The following is a 17,893-nucleotide window of genomic DNA, read 5'->3' as shown; positions in this document are numbered from 1 at the left end:
TTTCCACAAACACTTAAAGATAAAAAAAGTTGTTTTTTGTAGCCTATATAACTTATATGGCAATAAAGTGTTCACTAATTGCCCTAATTGCTTTTAAATTATAAAGCTTAATTTGACTGTGCAATGCAATAACGTTGACAATTAAAGACAAACTCGTTTATACTGAATTGTCTGGCAGTACAATTTCCTAAAACGTAATAGAACTTATGAAAGGTCATGCAGAAATAGAACGTTTTTTGATCCAACTTCATGCCTAAGTTTTAAAAAAACAGGAAATAATTTCAACCATACAGTTGCAATCTAAACAATAAAGTCTAATACGTCAGTTCGGTGTCAAAATTGACAAACGTACCCAGACATTTGACATACTCTCAACGGTATAATTGCCACAATAGAAATGCTGCAGAATCTGATATTTACGTTGTGACAGCCACAGCGTGTTTGCCAGGTAGGTAAACATTAACGTGGTCATAGTGCTGCTGGTCACTTGCTTTGTGCATATCCTGCTACCGAGATTTGTGTGTTTTAGGAATTAGTTTGTAGAATTAGGTCAGTTGTGTTCACAATTTCATCCGTTAAGCTTTGTCCTGCGGAAAGTTGAGAGGTTGATTTAAAGATTGCTATAATGCCCACGTCCATTTGACATAAAGTAACTTCTCATGAGAGAAATAAGTAACTCGTTCTATGGTTGCCCTCTGTCATAAGATAAAATAAGGACAAATGTGAAGGCATAATGAAGAAACAAACAATCTTACAAAAGTATTTGTAGTTAATTAAAGTCACTTTTTCAAAAGTGTTTGGCTTGGGCTTGCTCCAAACATTAGATTTTTGCTAAACACATAGTCTTACAAATAAGTTATTGTGCTAATAATGCTATATGCTGTTGTATTTTCTAATGTTTTTAAGTCAAGTCACAAATTATGGTGGGAAACATGTTAGGTAAAAAAGAAACTTCGTTAAGCTTCAGGAAGAAATACGAAAAAAGTCAAATAGGTTTGGTGGATTTTATAAGCACACCAACTGGTATAAGAACGACTGTGTTAGGTAGCTGACATAACCCTGATGTAGACGCCCTGCATAGGACGTGGAAACGACCGGATAAACAAAGAAAAAGTATACCAACTTATACTTCTACAAGGTATGCTTGTATTGAAAAAAAAATGCGAAGCAAAGTGCCTAGTTATTTAATCAATTTTTACTCCCCAAAACTTGGTTAAAGTTTATACCACAGCACAATACACAAAGTCGAACTTACAAATCGTCGTAAATATTGCGTAATTAGTAAACTACCACTCAAGCAGAAAACTTGTAGAAACGCCTGAAGCATGCACTTGGATTCCGATTATAATTTTACGGTTTGCGGATATTTCATTCGAACAAGAGGTTTCAAAACTTAGTATGACGACTGTCGATTTTTACAGTATGACGAAAATATAACGACTTTTTGTTTTTAAAACAGTCAAACTTAGTAGTGTTTGATTCTTTACAGTGCATAGTTTTCCAGGTTTTATATAACTTGGAACATTCAGTGTTAAATCACCAACTTTTGGCAGAAGAAAAGCTTTCATTTAGTGGAGTTTGAGAAACAACAATACAATATGAATGTTGCTGAATATCTTCAACACATCGGCATCGAGGACAAAGTTTTACCTCCAACTCTTGAAACTCTAAATCGACTGCAAGTTGCGCATTTAAGTAAAGTTCCATTCGAGAACTTGGATATGTTTGGAGGAGAAAGACGAAAGATGGATCTAATTAATGTTTACAACAAGATTGTAAAAGTGAGTTAGTAAACATTTTTACGATGTTAATACTGTCGCTGGTTTAAACTTACATTACACCACTATGAAACTGCATTTTTTTGTTTTAAAAGCCAAATGTGCTTAAACGCAACTAAATAAAAAAAAATACGTTAATAATTTTATTGAAACGCCATTAACAATTCGTCATTTTTAGAAACAAAATTTCAGAATTAACAAAAACAACGCTTGTTATGTGTGTTTAAAACATTTTTATTTTTGAAGGAAAAGCGAGGTGGTATTTGCTGTGAAGTAAATGGATTGTACTACTGGTTGCTACGACAACTGGGTTTTGCTGTCAAGGTCATCGAAGGTCGACCCTACAAAGTTGACGAAGATGATTTCTTTGGTCGAATGAGTCACATTTTGATGTTGGTGAGCAATCGATACACCTCAAGCAGTTTGTTTAAATCACAAAATAGATTTTTGCAACAAATGTAACACTATGTGTGTATATTTTAAGGCAGTGGCTCTCAACCTGTAACGGATCACGTACCACCTGGATACTTTTTCTATCAATGCGTACCACCTAAACCCTGTTTGTATAGATACACCGAAAAATAAGCCCATTTTCGACCAGGCTGGTATATTGCTGAAACCAACATGGTTAGAAATTGAATGAACACGAGTTTCGCCCCAAACCAGGACTGATCAGTTGAATTGCAATTTTTAATCTGACTTCAATTTAGTTTGACAAAAAGCTACTTTCGTATACGCGAAAAGCTCCGGCGTACCACAGGTTGAGAAAACTCCTGCTGTAAAGAAACAATAGACAATATAATGAACCAAACAGACTTTTTTTTAGATTAGTCAGTGTAATTAAGCTGCTTGTCCTTCCTGTACAAATTTCTCTGTTCACTTTTTGATGTGCTGCATTATATACCGAATATTAAATTATACTATTGAAAATGTTTTTTACAACAACGTTTCCACTTTTATTTAGAAACAGTTTCTTAAGTTCAAGCCATATAGGATCGACGAACTGTGTTTCTTGTTTTAGGTAAATTTGGATGGGAAAACTTACACCACTGATGTCGCATACGGGAAGCACAGTTGTTTGCGCCCTCTGGTGTTGGAAGAAAATCTCTTTCAAGAACAGGAAAATGGAATTTACAGGTAAAGATATTCCGTAGAAAAGACGATTATTGATCCCTTCATATCAATGGTTCTCAATGTATGGTAGGCTTACCATTTATAAATATGCTATCCAGGTCAGGAATAACAGGTCTAGCGCTTGGACAGGGTTTAGGTTGTATGCAACAATAGAAAAAGTCGTCAGGTGGTACGCGATCAGTATAAGGTGGAGAACCACTGCCTTACATAAAACATTACTTTTCTTATTCTCAGATTTCGAAGAATTGATCCAACTGATCAAAATGTCTTGTACCTGGAGGAAAAATGGTTGGACAGTTTGGATGCAGAAGGTGGAGAGATTTGAATTAAAATTGTTAATAAAATTTAGGCCTAATAATAAAACTTTTTCATTTTTCTGTTTTTTTTTCTATTAAAGAACACCTAACTAGTTGGCATTCATTGAACAATTATGTTTCTTTAGAGCTTGTTTTAACAGTCAGTAACTAATTTTGAAACATTGACCCTTGTTGAAGGTGGTGTCTGATGAACGGGCATAGGTATTTGACTCGTGTTAAAGGCTTATTTTAGACATACGCCTGTACTGGTTTAAAACAGCGAAATCAAACACGTTGTAAGTTTGAACTATTTTTACCAGTAATGGTGATTACTGGTAATTTTGTACCAGAGTTCCGTCATTACATTCAATAAAAAATGATTACACCAAAACTATGCTCGTACAGAAATTGTTCGACCAAAAACGTGCGCGTAATACGGACGAGTCTTGTTACGGATAAACTTACGAAACTGAAGCTTTCAGTAAACTTGAAGAGTCTGTGTTTAACGTTGTGCAATGTAGCCTAAAGTAATATCGGTTTCGCCGTTGCAATGTCATCATCAGTTCTTATTCAAATATAATCTAATTCAAGTGTACTTAAGCATGTTCTTTACGATTAAAGCAAAAAATTTGAATGTAAACATGTGGAAATCTTTGTAGGCAAAATCGTTCCCGTGTCAGTAACCAACCCACACTACTGCGCAAGTATTCATCGCGCTGAAGGATGGAACATTCTCTACAAGTTGTACATCGACAAGTTCTACGAACTGGAGGATTTCCAACAGGCGTTCGACTTCTTTCAAGACCAACCCGACAATTTCTTTCGATTGAACAGCTTCGCATCTTTAAGAAGTGAAGAAACAGTTTTAAATTTACATGGGAACAGTCTGACCCAAATTGAGTTCAAGACATGCCCTGACGGTTTGACTCAACGTCGGACGAAGACTCAACTGGACAGTGACGTAATCAATGACGTCATCCGCAAAAGGTTTGGAGTCAAGCCGCCGAAAACCTTTGCACCGAAAGCTAACGGAAAATAACTTGTCACAGCTGGAGTTTTTCTGATATTTCAAACCAAAATCTATACATCGTATTAATTGCGAAAAAGTTCATTAAAAACATTAAGTCATTTATTGTCCGTGAGATTAACTAGATTCCCTGCCGTTAGTTTTGCTATATATTGTAAACAAAATGAAAAAAATTAGGTTCATTCTAGTTTTCATCCACTAAGCAAGGAGCTGAGAGATTCTAATTTTGAAGTAATCATATTGCGTACATTTCAACAATCGCTGTTGTCACCATTAAAGCAAATTCATTACAAAACTTCCTGACAAATTGGTTTTTGAAAAAGTTATTATTTTAATGTATTATTTAAAATTTGGTATCGATTTTATTTAGTCTCCTGATTACATGTCGTTTTAGGTAGATTTGTAGATTCCGTTGGACAGTTTGACCCTGTTTAGTTTAATTTGTAAAGTTGTGTGTAAAATACTTCAAAGGTAATTTGTTTTATTTGCAATCCCACCAACCGAAAAAAATTGCACCATAAATTACCGGGTCGTTGCAGTTCGCAATCAATACATCGTTATTACACAATGACTCGGTAATTTGACAAAAATAAACTAAGTACTAAAATTTGAACTTGAATGACAAAGTATTAATGAATCGTGTTCACGACTCTGCGTTGAGAAATGTGAGATTTTTCATGTTTAGAAAAGAAGTTTGAGCAGATTTTTCTAAATCCTGAAGCTCGTCGACAGTTGGCGCCAAATCGTCCACGTGTCCTTTGTATGTACCGCCTCCAGTGGCAGATTTTTTGCTCCCGTAAACCACCTTGAAAAAATCGTATGACAGTTTGTTTTTGGTAAAAATGCAATAAAAAACAAATAAATAGAACGGCAGAAAACATACCTACTTCGAATAAGGTACCTACAATCTTGTCAAACCAATTTATGCCTATAATGATAAAAATGTAAATGACCATACAAAGATCATTCAAAATTGGGTATTTTATTAACTTCACAGGTGATATTCCCAGAGCTTAAGTGTCTATTTACAAACCACATGTAAAAATTAAAGCAAATTCCTTCCCTCAAGTTTAAAAATCTTCCCTTGAAAGGAATTACTCCCCGGTTGGGAACCAGTGGTCTAAACTAAGTCCAATAGTTCAATTAAGGTTTACCACCAAGGAAGGAAACTTGGTTGTTTTATGTTCAAAATTTAGTTGCGCGTATTACTAAAACACGGAGTACAAAGTTGGCTTCACACCCTATTTACAGGCATCAGATTGAGATTCGCACCCACAATTTAAGACTTCTCTGCACCAACCTTTCCATCAAACTCGTTTACTGGGATTTCCATTTTCGGTGTAGTTTGCTCAATTGTGATTTTTAGATGATCTTCAATGTCGCCCAGCAAGCGGCCTTCATTGTACCTGGGGATAAATTTAATTTTCGACATTGTTGCATTGTTTATTCGTATCCTAACTATTAGCTTTGAGGGTAAAAGACTTTATCATTCTCATTTAAGTTAGACATAGAAATTATGATTTTGCGTTTAGGAACTTTGATGAAAAAACAATACTCAATAAAATCCAGCATGGCAGAGTGAAAATTGTACTTAAAAATATTTCTAGGGGTTAATTAAAAAAAATAAAACCATACAAAGTGTAAACAATTTTTTTTTAATTTTTTCTTTTTTGATTTTTTACTTTCTATTTTTGATGAGTTTTTATTATTGTTTGCCACATGTGAAGCACAACAATATTCGGTTTCTCACCAAATACAGCACCCTCCTCGATCCGTTAATTCCGTGTTATAACAACCACGACCTCTAGTGTTACAATTGCTGTGGTACCAAACCTAAAAAATAAATATAATTGTAACAAGAAAAAAAATCGAAATTAACAACTATCCTTTGCCGAGCTAGTGACATTTAATGTTTGTTACAGGATCTTTCCGGCATATAGTATGCATCGTTATGTCGACTATCAGTGATTAAATGTGCAATTTTCTGTATAATATTCGTATAAGAGAAACTGATGATTCCCCATTGGGTGAAATATGTATCGTTTTCCACTATCTGTAAACTGATTCTAGTTGAAAAGCACTGTTGCTTTAAGAACTATTAATTAACAAGCAATAAGACGCTGCAGACAGTGCACACTGCTTCAGTTCTCACCAATGCAGCTGGTGATGAGAGGTCGAAACAGTGTGCACTGTCGGCATCTGCAGCTTATACAGACCTTCTCATTGTGTTTGGTCGCAACCAGTGAAATTGCGAGTCCCATTCTTTCAGCTCGGCCAACTCTCCCTATCCTGTGTACGTAATTCTGTTTGTCGTCAGGCAACGTCACATTGATGACGAAAGGCACTCCTCTGACGTCGATGCCACGTGCTGCCACGTCAGTGCAGATCAGATGACGTACCTATGACGTAAGAAGACCGTGTGACGTAATTTTGTCACAATTATTGAATGATAAAAACAAAAACGTTTTTTTCAGAGAAAAACATACTTTTTTTAATGATTACAAAAAAACTGCAGACAGTTCACAATGTTTCGACCTATATGGCCTCATCAGTGCAGCTGGTGACAAGAGATAGACTAACAAACTGGGGTGCTGTTGGATGGCTACACTAGCAAATACAGCCTATGTTTCGTCACCTGCTGCACTGATGAGAAACGTCCAAACATTGCACACATTCTGCAGCTTACCATCTATTGACTTGATGCTTTAACATTAAGACAAAACTGTTCTTAAATAGTTCTATGGGCTTTTATACAGTAAACATATTGTAACCCAGACGTTTCAACAATCGCTGTAGTTATTACTATCAGTGCAGTTTCTTTCAATAAATTTGTCATTTTACTTCTGCCTTTTTGAATCGCTCCAAGTTGCTGCGACGTTCCGGGGGTTTCCGGTCGCTATGGAGACACACACATGACAGTGGGTGACTCGGGTGATTGGGGCCGCCCCCCATATCTTTAAAGTATTGTTCCATGTTGTCACAATCGAGTTTGGTGCGACAGAAAATAATCGATTGATCCATGTTATGTTCGTGGATTGCACGAACACAGTATTCGCCTGAGGATGAGCAAGTTTTTTTTCTCAAACTAATGCATGAAAGTAACAGAAATGTTACTTTACAAAGGTTTCAAACTAACGGGATCAAAAATTATGTGGTATTTTGCAAAAAATTAAGGAAAAACTAAGTTCGTAATTTAATTCAGAAAGCGACAAACCAATAACTTATAAAAGTAAAAAAGCAACGAAAACAGACACTTACATTAAATTGTTTAAAATTCTATCGAATTATACGTAAATATTTTTAAATATCCCTGCTGCGGTACACAGAAAAAAATATATAACTTATTTTTCGACACACTACACGCACAGTTTTTTGAACTAGTTGATTTGAAGGCAAAATACAGAAATGAATTTTAACGGTAAAACTCAATTTTGATATTATTTGTGACAAAGAACGCCTCTACCAATTAAAAATCAAATCTTTTTGTGTGTTTTTGGATTGTAAAATAAGCCGTGTAGGAAAAACTGACCTAAACATATGTAGGTAAGTTGTTTTCAATATTTATATGTATTTATTTCTGTGTCACTAAAACAAACCTTTCAATATTTTAACTCCTTCCGACCACTTTCCCTTGCTATCTTTCTTGATATAATCCTGTTTATGCACCCCATCTGTGTTGACGTGCTTACGAAGTCCCATCCAACTGGGGTCACTTACGGGGTCAATTGGAACCACAACGTGATGAACAGTATCAGGGACCGAATCCTCACCCTTAAAATAAACAACAAAGCGTTTCGAATATTATTTTTAACATAACAATATGGTCTTGAGTTTATTTCGCTCGGTGAAAAAAAATCGTAGTAACACAATTGCACTAAAATATTCATCTTGCAGGAGATAGCTGCGCAACGTTGAGACGTTGAAAAGCGCGACAAAGTAGAGGGCACAGTTGGTGGAGATATGAGAAACGCGCTGCAGCTACACCGTAATTATAAGCGTTATTTGGCGGGGACTCACATTAGAGGGTGAGGTTGGCGCATTAGGACGTCGAGATTTGGGGGTAATCGTTGGTGGAACCACTCAAGTTGGTATATAATCTAACCACCCGTGTTAGGGAAAGAGGGTGGGGTTAGAATATGGTGTTGATATAAAGTACCTGCAGGTGTTAGAACCTACTTAATAAGCTCTTCCCTACAACTAACCATTTATAATACAAAACAAACGCGTCGAAAACTTTGTGAACCAACATCACTAATATTGTTCAAGCTTTGAAGGCACAATTTTTTTGATAAACCGAAAGCGCATGTAATTAAACACAATAATTGACATTACTTCTTACACATAGTTGGGAAAATGTAAAAGGTTTGGGGAGTTAGACTCACAAAATTCGACGAATTACTTCCAAACTCAATACAGAATCTACTTACCATAATCTGCTTTACTGCACAAAGACCACAAGTTTAACCATAGCCATTAAACTCGTCTGGATTATCGAATAATTTAATTAATTGAATCGCATAAAAAAAAACCTAGACCAATTGGTTGTGCAATTAACAGAATTCGTCTAAAAATTTGCAAAAAAGAAAACCTAATGGTGTCTTACCTTCAAATCCACCCATATAGGAAAATGCATAATTTTTTCAGCAAGCTTTTTCACATCGAAACTGTGCAGAGTTGCAGAACAAACGATAACTTGCAGACGTCGGCCATCACTGCTTGTCTGAAACAACAATCTTATTAACCCCTAAAACCAATCAGTTATGTTTGATCAAGACCTAATAAATGAATAGAAAGGTTTCCTGATTGAAAATAAATATATTCTGGCCTAAGGGGACACAGGCAAGTATTTAAAAGTTTAGTTGGTTTGTTTCTCATATGTAAATACCGATTGAAGCGGGTATTAGCCATCTAGCAAGGCATAGCATAGAAAAAATCAAACCTGCGGTGGGATTCGAACCCACGACAGTAGTCTTTCCGGATCTCGCGCTCTACCAACTGAGCTACACAGGCTCAGTGGAGAATCCGTCGAAAGTCGAATCACAAGCACCGTTGCCTGCCTCGTATGCTGCACATGTCAGCTTCGTAGTAGGGGATCGACAGTTCGATCATTGCTCAGATACATTCATAACTGGGATCAGGCCCTGAAGCGTCTTTGCAGACCAGCAATTACGGCAAACTCATTTATAAATCATAGATCGTTAGTCTGCATAAAGATTCTGCCCTAATCCCAGTAATAAATACTTTTATAGTAGATCCTAGTACGCCAGGCCCATTGAAGGCGTCATACCGAATCAAGTCGGTCTCTCAAGCATTACTACGTGGCAAGGTGTAGACCAGAAAAAACTAGCTAATTTAATCCTACAATTCGTCGTCTATTTTTCTGTTCAACCCACCTGTGGAATTCTTGTGTGCATTCGTTTAATAAAATCCCCGTTACCAGCTGAGAGCAATCCATCGCATTCGTCAAGTACAAGAAATCGAACCTGGTTCAAATCAATCTAAAACCAAAGTACACAGTAGGTATTATTTATCAAATCATGAGATTGGATTTAAATAAAAAACAAAACAGGAGCCAAAAACTGTAGAATTGAGCTCAAATATTCAGATCAAAATAAGAAAAAACACCTTGATTGCAGTCTAAAACCAGCATTTGTTAAATATACTGGAAGATATTAGTAGCATTCACATTTTTGTTCCCATATGTTATGTAAAATTTAACTAGTATTGGAATGCTGTAAGCGTTAGTTAATGCGACATGTTTTATTATGACAAATTTAAGTGAGAAGATCACTATTTCACACATAATATTTTTGTTGTTTAAAATGCAGTAAGGTAATGTACCATATTATCTGTCTTTAAAATACGTTTTAGTAAGTGGTTATCACTTTGTTTGACATCACATGAATATCTAAATTTTTTTTGGGTATACAGTTTTTCCATACAAAACTTGTTAAATGTTAACTTATGTAAACAGTTACAAGTAACCTTTCTAGTTGAAATAAAGTCATCAATTCTGCCAGGGGTTCCAATTAAAATATCAACTCCCCGTTCAATTTGTTTCAACTGATCAGAAGCTGGGACTCCCCCCACTACGAGAACTTCGAACAACTCTGGTTTCGAAATATTCTTCTTCAGCAATTTGATGATGTTTGCAGTTTGCTCAGCCAGCTCACGCGATGGTTCGATGATAATTGCGTAAGGAGAGTTTGGATCCTTTCTGCTTTGTTTCTGTGACAACCAGTTGTTATTTAGTTCTTTTTTGTAATTTAATAATTTATATGTAGCAGTAAGAAATGCCTTCCAATAGATAAAAAAGATAAATGGCAGTGAATGAAAAATAAAAAATTGGCAGTGAATTTTGATTTTAGGTTGAAATATTGTTATTTTACCAAATTGTTGAAACAAATCAACTAGTTTATTTCATGTACAAATACAATCCGGTATTACAGTATCTTAACTTTTGGCTAACAGATTGTGGTGTATATTCCACTTTCATAAATATGACAAGAAATTTGGACAATTGACAGTCATTGAAAAAAGTTACATTAAATAATGAACAAAAACAATTTATAAAAGTTTAAAATTGTTGCAATGTAAAAACTGATTAGTGTTTAATACAGGGGTCAGCAACCTTTTAGGCGATGCGTGCCAATTTACTTGTTACTTCCATTTGTTAATGACCTCGCGTGCCAACGTTTTTTTTAAATAATAGTGGTTTGTGTCAGCTGATATCAATAATAAAGAGAAAGCAGAGCGTTTTGTGCATGTAAGGCTAAATTTTAAGACAATGGCATAGTAAAAACTATAAACAAGCAGTGTAACAGGTTAAATTGTTACTTCAATATAAACACGCAAATCGGTTGGCATGCCATGAAAAACCACCTCGCGTGCCAAACTTGGCACGCGTGCCAGGGGTTGCCGACCCCTGGTTTAATACCTACAAAAAATGAAAACGCTGCCAATAATCCGGCAGATGGAGGAAAAAAAGCATAATAATTCTATTGTATTAACACAAAACCAGTACTCACTGCAAGAGATTTGCCTCCAGTTGCTGAACTATTCACAGAACAATTCACTGGAGCTTTTGCAAGTGCCACATAACCGTCGCTCGGTGGATATTTGAATGCTTCTGCTCCAAAATTGTACTGGATCTCAGCATTTTTAAGAACACATGCAGCATACATCGCTTGTTTTCTCAAGTGAGCAGGAATATCAAATGCATGACCCAAATCCACTCCGTTTTTTGAGTATTTGATTTTTCCTACAAAACGGAAACAGAATAATAGAACCAAATTTTTTTTAGATGCTTGTGATTGGACTTTCGGCAAGTTCACTACAACTACAGGCTAGATTTTTCTAGTCATTTTTTCTCAGTATAACGCCTTAAGTGGGCCTGGCGTACTATGATAGACAAAACTAAAGTACAGTTTAAGACAAAAAAAAACACAGCAAATATGAAGTTACTTGTTCCAAATTTACCTCATAAGCAACATACACAACATACAATAATTTAATTCCCTTCTATTTTCCATTGAATAGGAAAAGCATAGAAAGTAATATTATTTTTGTACACTACCTTGCTAAAACTTACATATAATTGAAATTTTTACACATATTACTTAAAAGATAGCTGTTATAGTGTATGCTTTTGATACCTCAATCATTTAACAAAACAGCAAAATGAATGGAACAAATTAAAAAAAAACATCAAATGAAGCAGTCTGTTGTAATACATTCCAAAAACTTGCCAAAATATTACATTATACATACCAGCATCCATGTCTAAATAGCATCCTACAGTATCATGCATTGTAAAAGGCTCCCCATAAGTATCAAATTGCCGATTGTTTGATTTCTTCCCAGTTCCACCAAAACCATAACCTTGCTTGTCAGTACCAAGATTCAGATCAGCAGTGGATGTCGACCAACCAACTCGATTCAGACCCTCATCTTTGCATAAAGCCTGAAAATAGCCATGTTTTACCAACAGTTAGGTAAAACACATTTCATACAGTTCTAATGTTGGGGAGGTAAATGCAACCTATTCAATATTTTATGACAATTATTAGTGATGGGACGAGCGCCCGGTACTCGGTATTGAACGATTTCAGTGGTATCGATACTCATACTCGGCATCGAAATATTTTGTCTCAGTTTTCGATACCAACGTGCGAGTACCGAAGGCCGATTTACACCATAAGAATACAGGCAACTTTAAGCCAATATTTGCTTCAGATAGCACGGAATCGGGAAAAAGTTCCGCCAGGTTACGTATATTTTTTTCGCTATCACGTGGTGATTACATTTTCCGGCATGTGTATGTGCATGCCTGTACCCCGACCATGGCAGATAAATTAGCCAGTGATATACAACTAAGTACAACATGACACTTAAGTACTTAATAATCATACTCGGTATATACATGTGGTACTCGTACTTGGTATCAGTACTCGCTTCAAAACCTGGTATCGTCCCATCTCTAACAATTATGCTGCTATGATTTGTTTCACCTGCCAAAAACACTCAACTCAATCTAGGAAGCATAAATAACCCACCCTTTGCATGCAAGCATTTTACATATCAATCGTTTTTGAGAATTATGATGTTGTTCCACTAGCAATCTTAACTTTAAGCCTATAAGTATATTATTTAATATATTTGATCACTGTTACCTCATAGTAATATTTTCCCGATGTCACACCCTTCGATGAACGACAACCATGCCAATCTTTGAATTCTCGACACTGACACAACAAACCATCAGATGCAATAGCAAATGAAGAGCCTCTGTCAAACGGATTCATTTGCCATTTTGTGAAAGTTGGTCCTGCTGACTGTATAAAGGGAGTAAGGATGGGGTTTAGTTTTTGGTCTATTTGACAAAAAAGTGGTTAAATACACGCAGACTCTTAAGTTTAATCAAGTGATAGTTAAGTCATTATTTGTGATTTCTAAAGCAGTTAAATTGAATTGCTAGAGATGAATTTTCAAACCTACCTAGAAGTTAAACATTAAGACAGTGTTTCTTAACCTTTTTTGCGCTCGTACCATTTGAGATTTCATAACATTTTCTCGTAACCCTGTCTACAATGGCCGACGGAAGTAAACAAAATTGTAATCATAGGAATTAAACTCAGTGTATAACTTGGGTGTTGAATGCATGCATGAAAACAGTATTGTAAGTAGGACAAAATTAACCCTTTCTAGATATATAACAAAGTGACTTGTTACGCATTCTTCACAAATATGCCTAAATAGCGTATAATTTCACACTGCATATCGTACCCCCGGCTTTGATGCTTCGTACCCCCAAGGGGTACACGTACCCCTGGTTAAGAACCCCTGCATTAAGATGTGAACATAGTTGGGCAATAATGATTTTAGATTTCAAAGATCTTGACACTTTTTAAAGATTAAAGACCAGGTTTAACTTTCAACATAAAACACACTTACTTGAATTTTTGCAGAGTTTCCCTTGCTAGCATAAGATTCATGGACAATTTGTATTACAGGAATACTGAAGGCAGCTGTTTTTCCTGATCCAGTTTCTGCTGCCATTAAAACATCTCCGCCGCCCAAAATAAGTGGAATCGACTCTACCTGGATATCAGTGGGCAAGTTCCAGCCCATTTCTGTTACAACTTTGCTGATTTCAGGCATTACCCCAAGATTTTCAAATGCCGCCATTGTGTGGCACTTACAGTGTTAACCTATGCTCCGCAATACTGTAAAAACATGGAAATATATATTCATGAGCTTTCAAGAAAATACAATAAAAATGCATAAAATGTAACAACTGCCAAAAAAATCTATTGCAATCTGGTTGTAAACAGACAAGTCTGTACAATGTAAAAAAATTAAAAACATATATACGTAAGGGTAAGATATAAAAACCGGCTAAAATATTGAAAATAGATTATTCATCTACAAATTTTAACGTGCTTTGTACATGGATGCCATTTTTGAAATCTAAAAACATCTCAGAGTCTATCGGTTGAGATTCGTCAGGAGTTGAATGAGTTCGTTGAGTTAAATGGTCAAAAACTTGGTTACCCTGTGAATCTTCTACATACTTCATCGTCAAGTCATAACTCTCATTGTAATCATCTTGTGCATATTCACCAAGACTGTCAGTGTTAAGTTGTACACTTGCTGAAGCAGGTTCATCACTACCCAACAGTTCCTCATGATCAATGTGGTTAATATTGGTGTTTTTCAGTTCCATGCAAGGAGTTACATTTGTTTTTCTAATTGTACTTGTTTTACAACTGTCCAGTTTAGGTGGAATGGTTTCTCTTACAGGACTTTCCGCGTTTTTACTCTCTTTACTTTTATTCTCAATTCTTTTAGGTTTTAAACCTGGTTTCTTTTTGTTGGTTTTAGTTGCCTTGAAGTGAAACAGTTTCATTTGTTTCAGTTTCTTTTCTGGTGGAAGTTCGAGATGTTTCAATGCTCCATAACGAATACTTGAAACTTTTGGGCTCCTAGCTGTCTGAAAGGAAATCACAAAACATTGATAAGGTTACAATAGGTGAAGCTGTCAAGTTAGCAATTACTTATGTTGTGAAATGACTGCAATCACCTCCAATTTTAAATTTTAAAGCTTTCACAAAATAAAGGCAGTGGTCTCAACCTTTCTGCATCAAAGTCCTAACTTTACAGCACTAAAATTGCAGTTTCCATTGGAAAAGTCATTTTTATTTGTAGATGATCGGGCAATGGCTTCAATGAGTCTGCCATTGAGCCAGATTGGAAAGTTTTATTTTTGCCCGGAGGATATTTTTTTCGTCAAAATAATTGCGCGGATTTTTGCGCGGAATTACAATTTTCTGCGCGGATCGACAGACTTTGGATTGACACAGGTGGATTTGACGATTAACGCAATGTGTATGTAACACCTGCAAGACTATCCAGCCGACGAACAAATTTTCAGTTTTGCTCTATTGCGCACGCAGCTGTTCTGCTAGATTCTACAATTTTTCATAACGATTCAAACATTTTGCTGATTTGTTTTGTGGGGATAGTTCTTGATTGCCATACTGCTCTTAACTGTTTTTAATTTTTTGTCATACAGAAAACACTATTTTATGTAACTTACCCAGCCGACAGTCACTTTAATAGTCAAACTACGTCTTAAAAATATTGATGAATGTACTTTTAACGACTACGTTAGCGAAATACAAATGTTATTTCAAGCGTGACGATCCATAAGTTTCGATGTGTTTGACAGATTTACGTGGATTGTTCGCGAAATAAGGCTTGTGATGACATAGAACTTCATTGTAAAACGAACATTTATTCATTGTAAAACAACATTTTTTTGCACGGATTACACGTAAAATGCCTAAATTTGCGCGGATTACAAGGGAAATCCAAAATATTGCAGACCATTCTTTCCAATCTGGCCATTGAGCAGCTTGTCTCTTGGCAAGATTCTATAGAACATTTTTTAAGTGATTTCAATATTTCCACTGGGTCAGAACAATTTCATTAGGTTGTTTTATATTCATGGAATCACAAGTGTTTGAGTCAGGATTAGAACCAACAACCCTGAGATCATGAAGTGAGGTGGCTGCAATCAGTTGCTCATCACCACTCATGGCAGGCAAGCTTAGTTTTCTAGCACAGATATATGTGTGGACTGCAGAGACATGAAACGTGCACAATTAACATCAAGTTTGCCTAAACACAATTTGGTGCAAAAATATACATTACTTAAAATCAAATCAAAATGCCTGCAGTGTACCTTTCGATTTTGCTGACAAAACTTTCCGTTCAATGATTTTTTTGACATCCATCCATCTCCTAAGGGTTTCTTCGCACGAATATCAGTTTCTTTCATAACTTTGTGGTTTGTGTTTAATCCTTTTTCCGTATGTTTTCGAAAATAATGCAAAACATTTTAAGTTTCAGCACATGTCTTGTTGTTGTGATGTCATCAATGGTCACGCTTTGCTAACGATTGAAGCTATTCAAGCGTGTAATTAAAATTTAAATGTTTGTTTTATTGCTTTTAAAACTTTTATTTACTGGAATGTCTATAACTTTGTAGAAGCTTTGTCAAAATCGTGTGAGGTACAAAATATTTACTAACGTGTAAAGCCCAAATAGTTATTCTTTCCAACACCAACTACATTTTTAGTTTAATTTTTTTAACAAATAAAACGACCATTTGTTGCGATTGTTTACTGCCAATAAACATTTTTACTGTGCGTTCTTTCTCTGAAAAGAAAGTTTGATAAATTATTAGCAAAGAGAAGTAAAGAAAAGCGCAATTTTTTTGACATAATTTCCTTTTCACAGGTTAAGCCTATGCCGGGCGTTTGCAATATGATACAAACAATTTTCACAAGTTAAGACATAACGCTGCAGACAAAGTGATAGAAACTACAGCTCCCTTCAGCAAAAACGCGATAAAAAGGCAATTTTGAGCTAAGAGGGCACGAAAGGCATCCCAAGCTTGATGATAAGAAAACCACGGGGTTAAAATTTGGTTATAAGTTTGTTTAGATATTAAACAATTCTTCGCTTCCTGGAAACCGTTTAGGAAATGTAAGTAAGCTTTGCAACTAGGGCAAGTAAAATTTGATATGCCTTATCAGAAGATTGGATTAAAGTGAAAGTCCGGTTGGTAACATGAGGATTAGGTAGGCTACATTGAACGTTTATGGTGTAGGCTAGATGTGTTTCAAAATTGTGCAACCTTTTTACAAATTTCTTTTCAGGAAGTTTAGCCGATTTTAACTGCCGGATAAAAAGCTGCAAATTAAACATCTAGTTCCAGGCTCTAACGGTATTTAGGTGGTCAAGTTAACGTACCTTTAGGCACATGTAAACTTTCAAAGGTGCAAACTAATCGGTTTTGCATAAACTTCAGACGAAGGTTAGAACTTAAATTTAGCGATAATTGTAGTTTTATATCAATCTAAAACCATATGTCTCGTTGTCACATAACTTTGGGCTAATTTGCCATCTGGTTACCTGGTTTTGTGGTGTGTGTGGTCACACAATACATGCTTGGTTAAAACGGACGTGTAACTTTGCAAGAAAAACATCCAATCAGTTGATTTGTTTTACTTTAGTTCCTTTGCATATTTTATTTGATTTGTTTCGATATAAAAGCTGAGTTGAGTTTGTTTCGCTTAGGGAATAAAAACATATTAAAGGCATTGGAGCAATGGTCAAGCCTGCGCAATTTTGAAACCTTATGGAGCGCACAAAAACTGAAGGACACAAGTGGAGGGTCATGGCTAAACGTAGCCTATTGCATATATACGTTGTATATAAATGCGTTATTTGATAGGAGCTTACAAAAAAAGTGAGTTTGGTGCATCGATAGTGAAGCTGACTGAGGAAAACGGTATAGTGAGACCCTAGAATTGCCCCTAAAAAACAAACCACTCGTGTTCGGAAAACGTGTGAATTAATTACAGTCTTACAGTCATTGATACTACTTGCCATGTGGCTTACGCGTGCATTTCTTGTAATAAACATTGAATACTGTTGTAGCGCCACAAGCTCCCTTACTAGGTATTCGGCTTTCTGAACCGCCGGCGGTTATTGTATCGCGTTGCTAAATGTCTATACCGACTACCTTACACCAATTGTGCTAGGATATCAGACCTTCGTTATATGAAAGGTTTCATTGAAACCATGAG

At 35.8% G+C, this 17,893-nt stretch overlaps 2 protein-coding genes across 3 annotated transcripts; one reads left to right on the top strand and one right to left on the bottom strand.

The window, feature by feature from the left end:
- The first annotated feature begins 645 nt into the window (after nucleotides 1-645).
- On the top strand, nucleotides 646-4,715 carry LOC145209432 (arylamine N-acetyltransferase, liver isozyme-like). Its single transcript, XM_080079715.1, has 6 exons — nucleotides 646-1,138; nucleotides 1,554-1,781; nucleotides 2,025-2,174; nucleotides 2,800-2,915; nucleotides 3,147-3,223; nucleotides 3,868-4,715. Exons 2-6 carry the CDS (start codon nucleotides 1,599-1,601, stop codon nucleotides 4,245-4,247), a joined length of 906 nt encoding a protein of 301 aa, XP_079935841.1. The 5' UTR covers nucleotides 646-1,138; nucleotides 1,554-1,598; the 3' UTR covers nucleotides 4,248-4,715.
- Nucleotides 4,700-16,177, bottom strand: LOC145209421 (ATP-dependent RNA helicase DDX1-like). 2 transcript variants are annotated; one of them, XM_080079699.1, is made up of 14 exons: nucleotides 15,982-16,177; nucleotides 13,689-14,727; nucleotides 12,908-13,069; nucleotides 12,006-12,198; nucleotides 11,264-11,496; nucleotides 10,221-10,463; nucleotides 9,629-9,733; nucleotides 8,839-8,955; nucleotides 7,832-8,006; nucleotides 7,077-7,291; nucleotides 6,452-6,634; nucleotides 5,986-6,068; nucleotides 5,536-5,641; nucleotides 4,700-5,040 (listed from the first exon to the last, which is right to left on the bottom strand). In XM_080079699.1, the coding sequence occupies exons 2-14, from the start codon at nucleotides 13,920-13,922 to the stop codon at nucleotides 4,879-4,881; spliced, it is 2,211 nt and encodes a 736-aa protein (XP_079935825.1). In that variant the 5' UTR covers nucleotides 13,923-14,727; nucleotides 15,982-16,177; the 3' UTR covers nucleotides 4,700-4,878. The 2 variants fall into 2 exon arrangements, with proteins under 2 accessions (XP_079935825.1, XP_079935826.1); XM_080079700.1 differs by having other exon boundaries at nucleotides 13,689-14,723.
- Between the last annotated feature and the right edge of the window lie 1,716 nt (nucleotides 16,178-17,893).

This window comes from Phallusia mammillata, chromosome 1 (assembly GCF_965637545.1).
Source record: "Phallusia mammillata chromosome 1, kaPhaMamm4.hap1.1, whole genome shotgun sequence".
In the NCBI taxonomy this organism is placed as follows: Eukaryota; Metazoa; Chordata; class Ascidiacea; order Phlebobranchia; family Ascidiidae; genus Phallusia; species Phallusia mammillata.
This window is presented reverse-complemented; position numbering and strand designations above follow the sequence as displayed.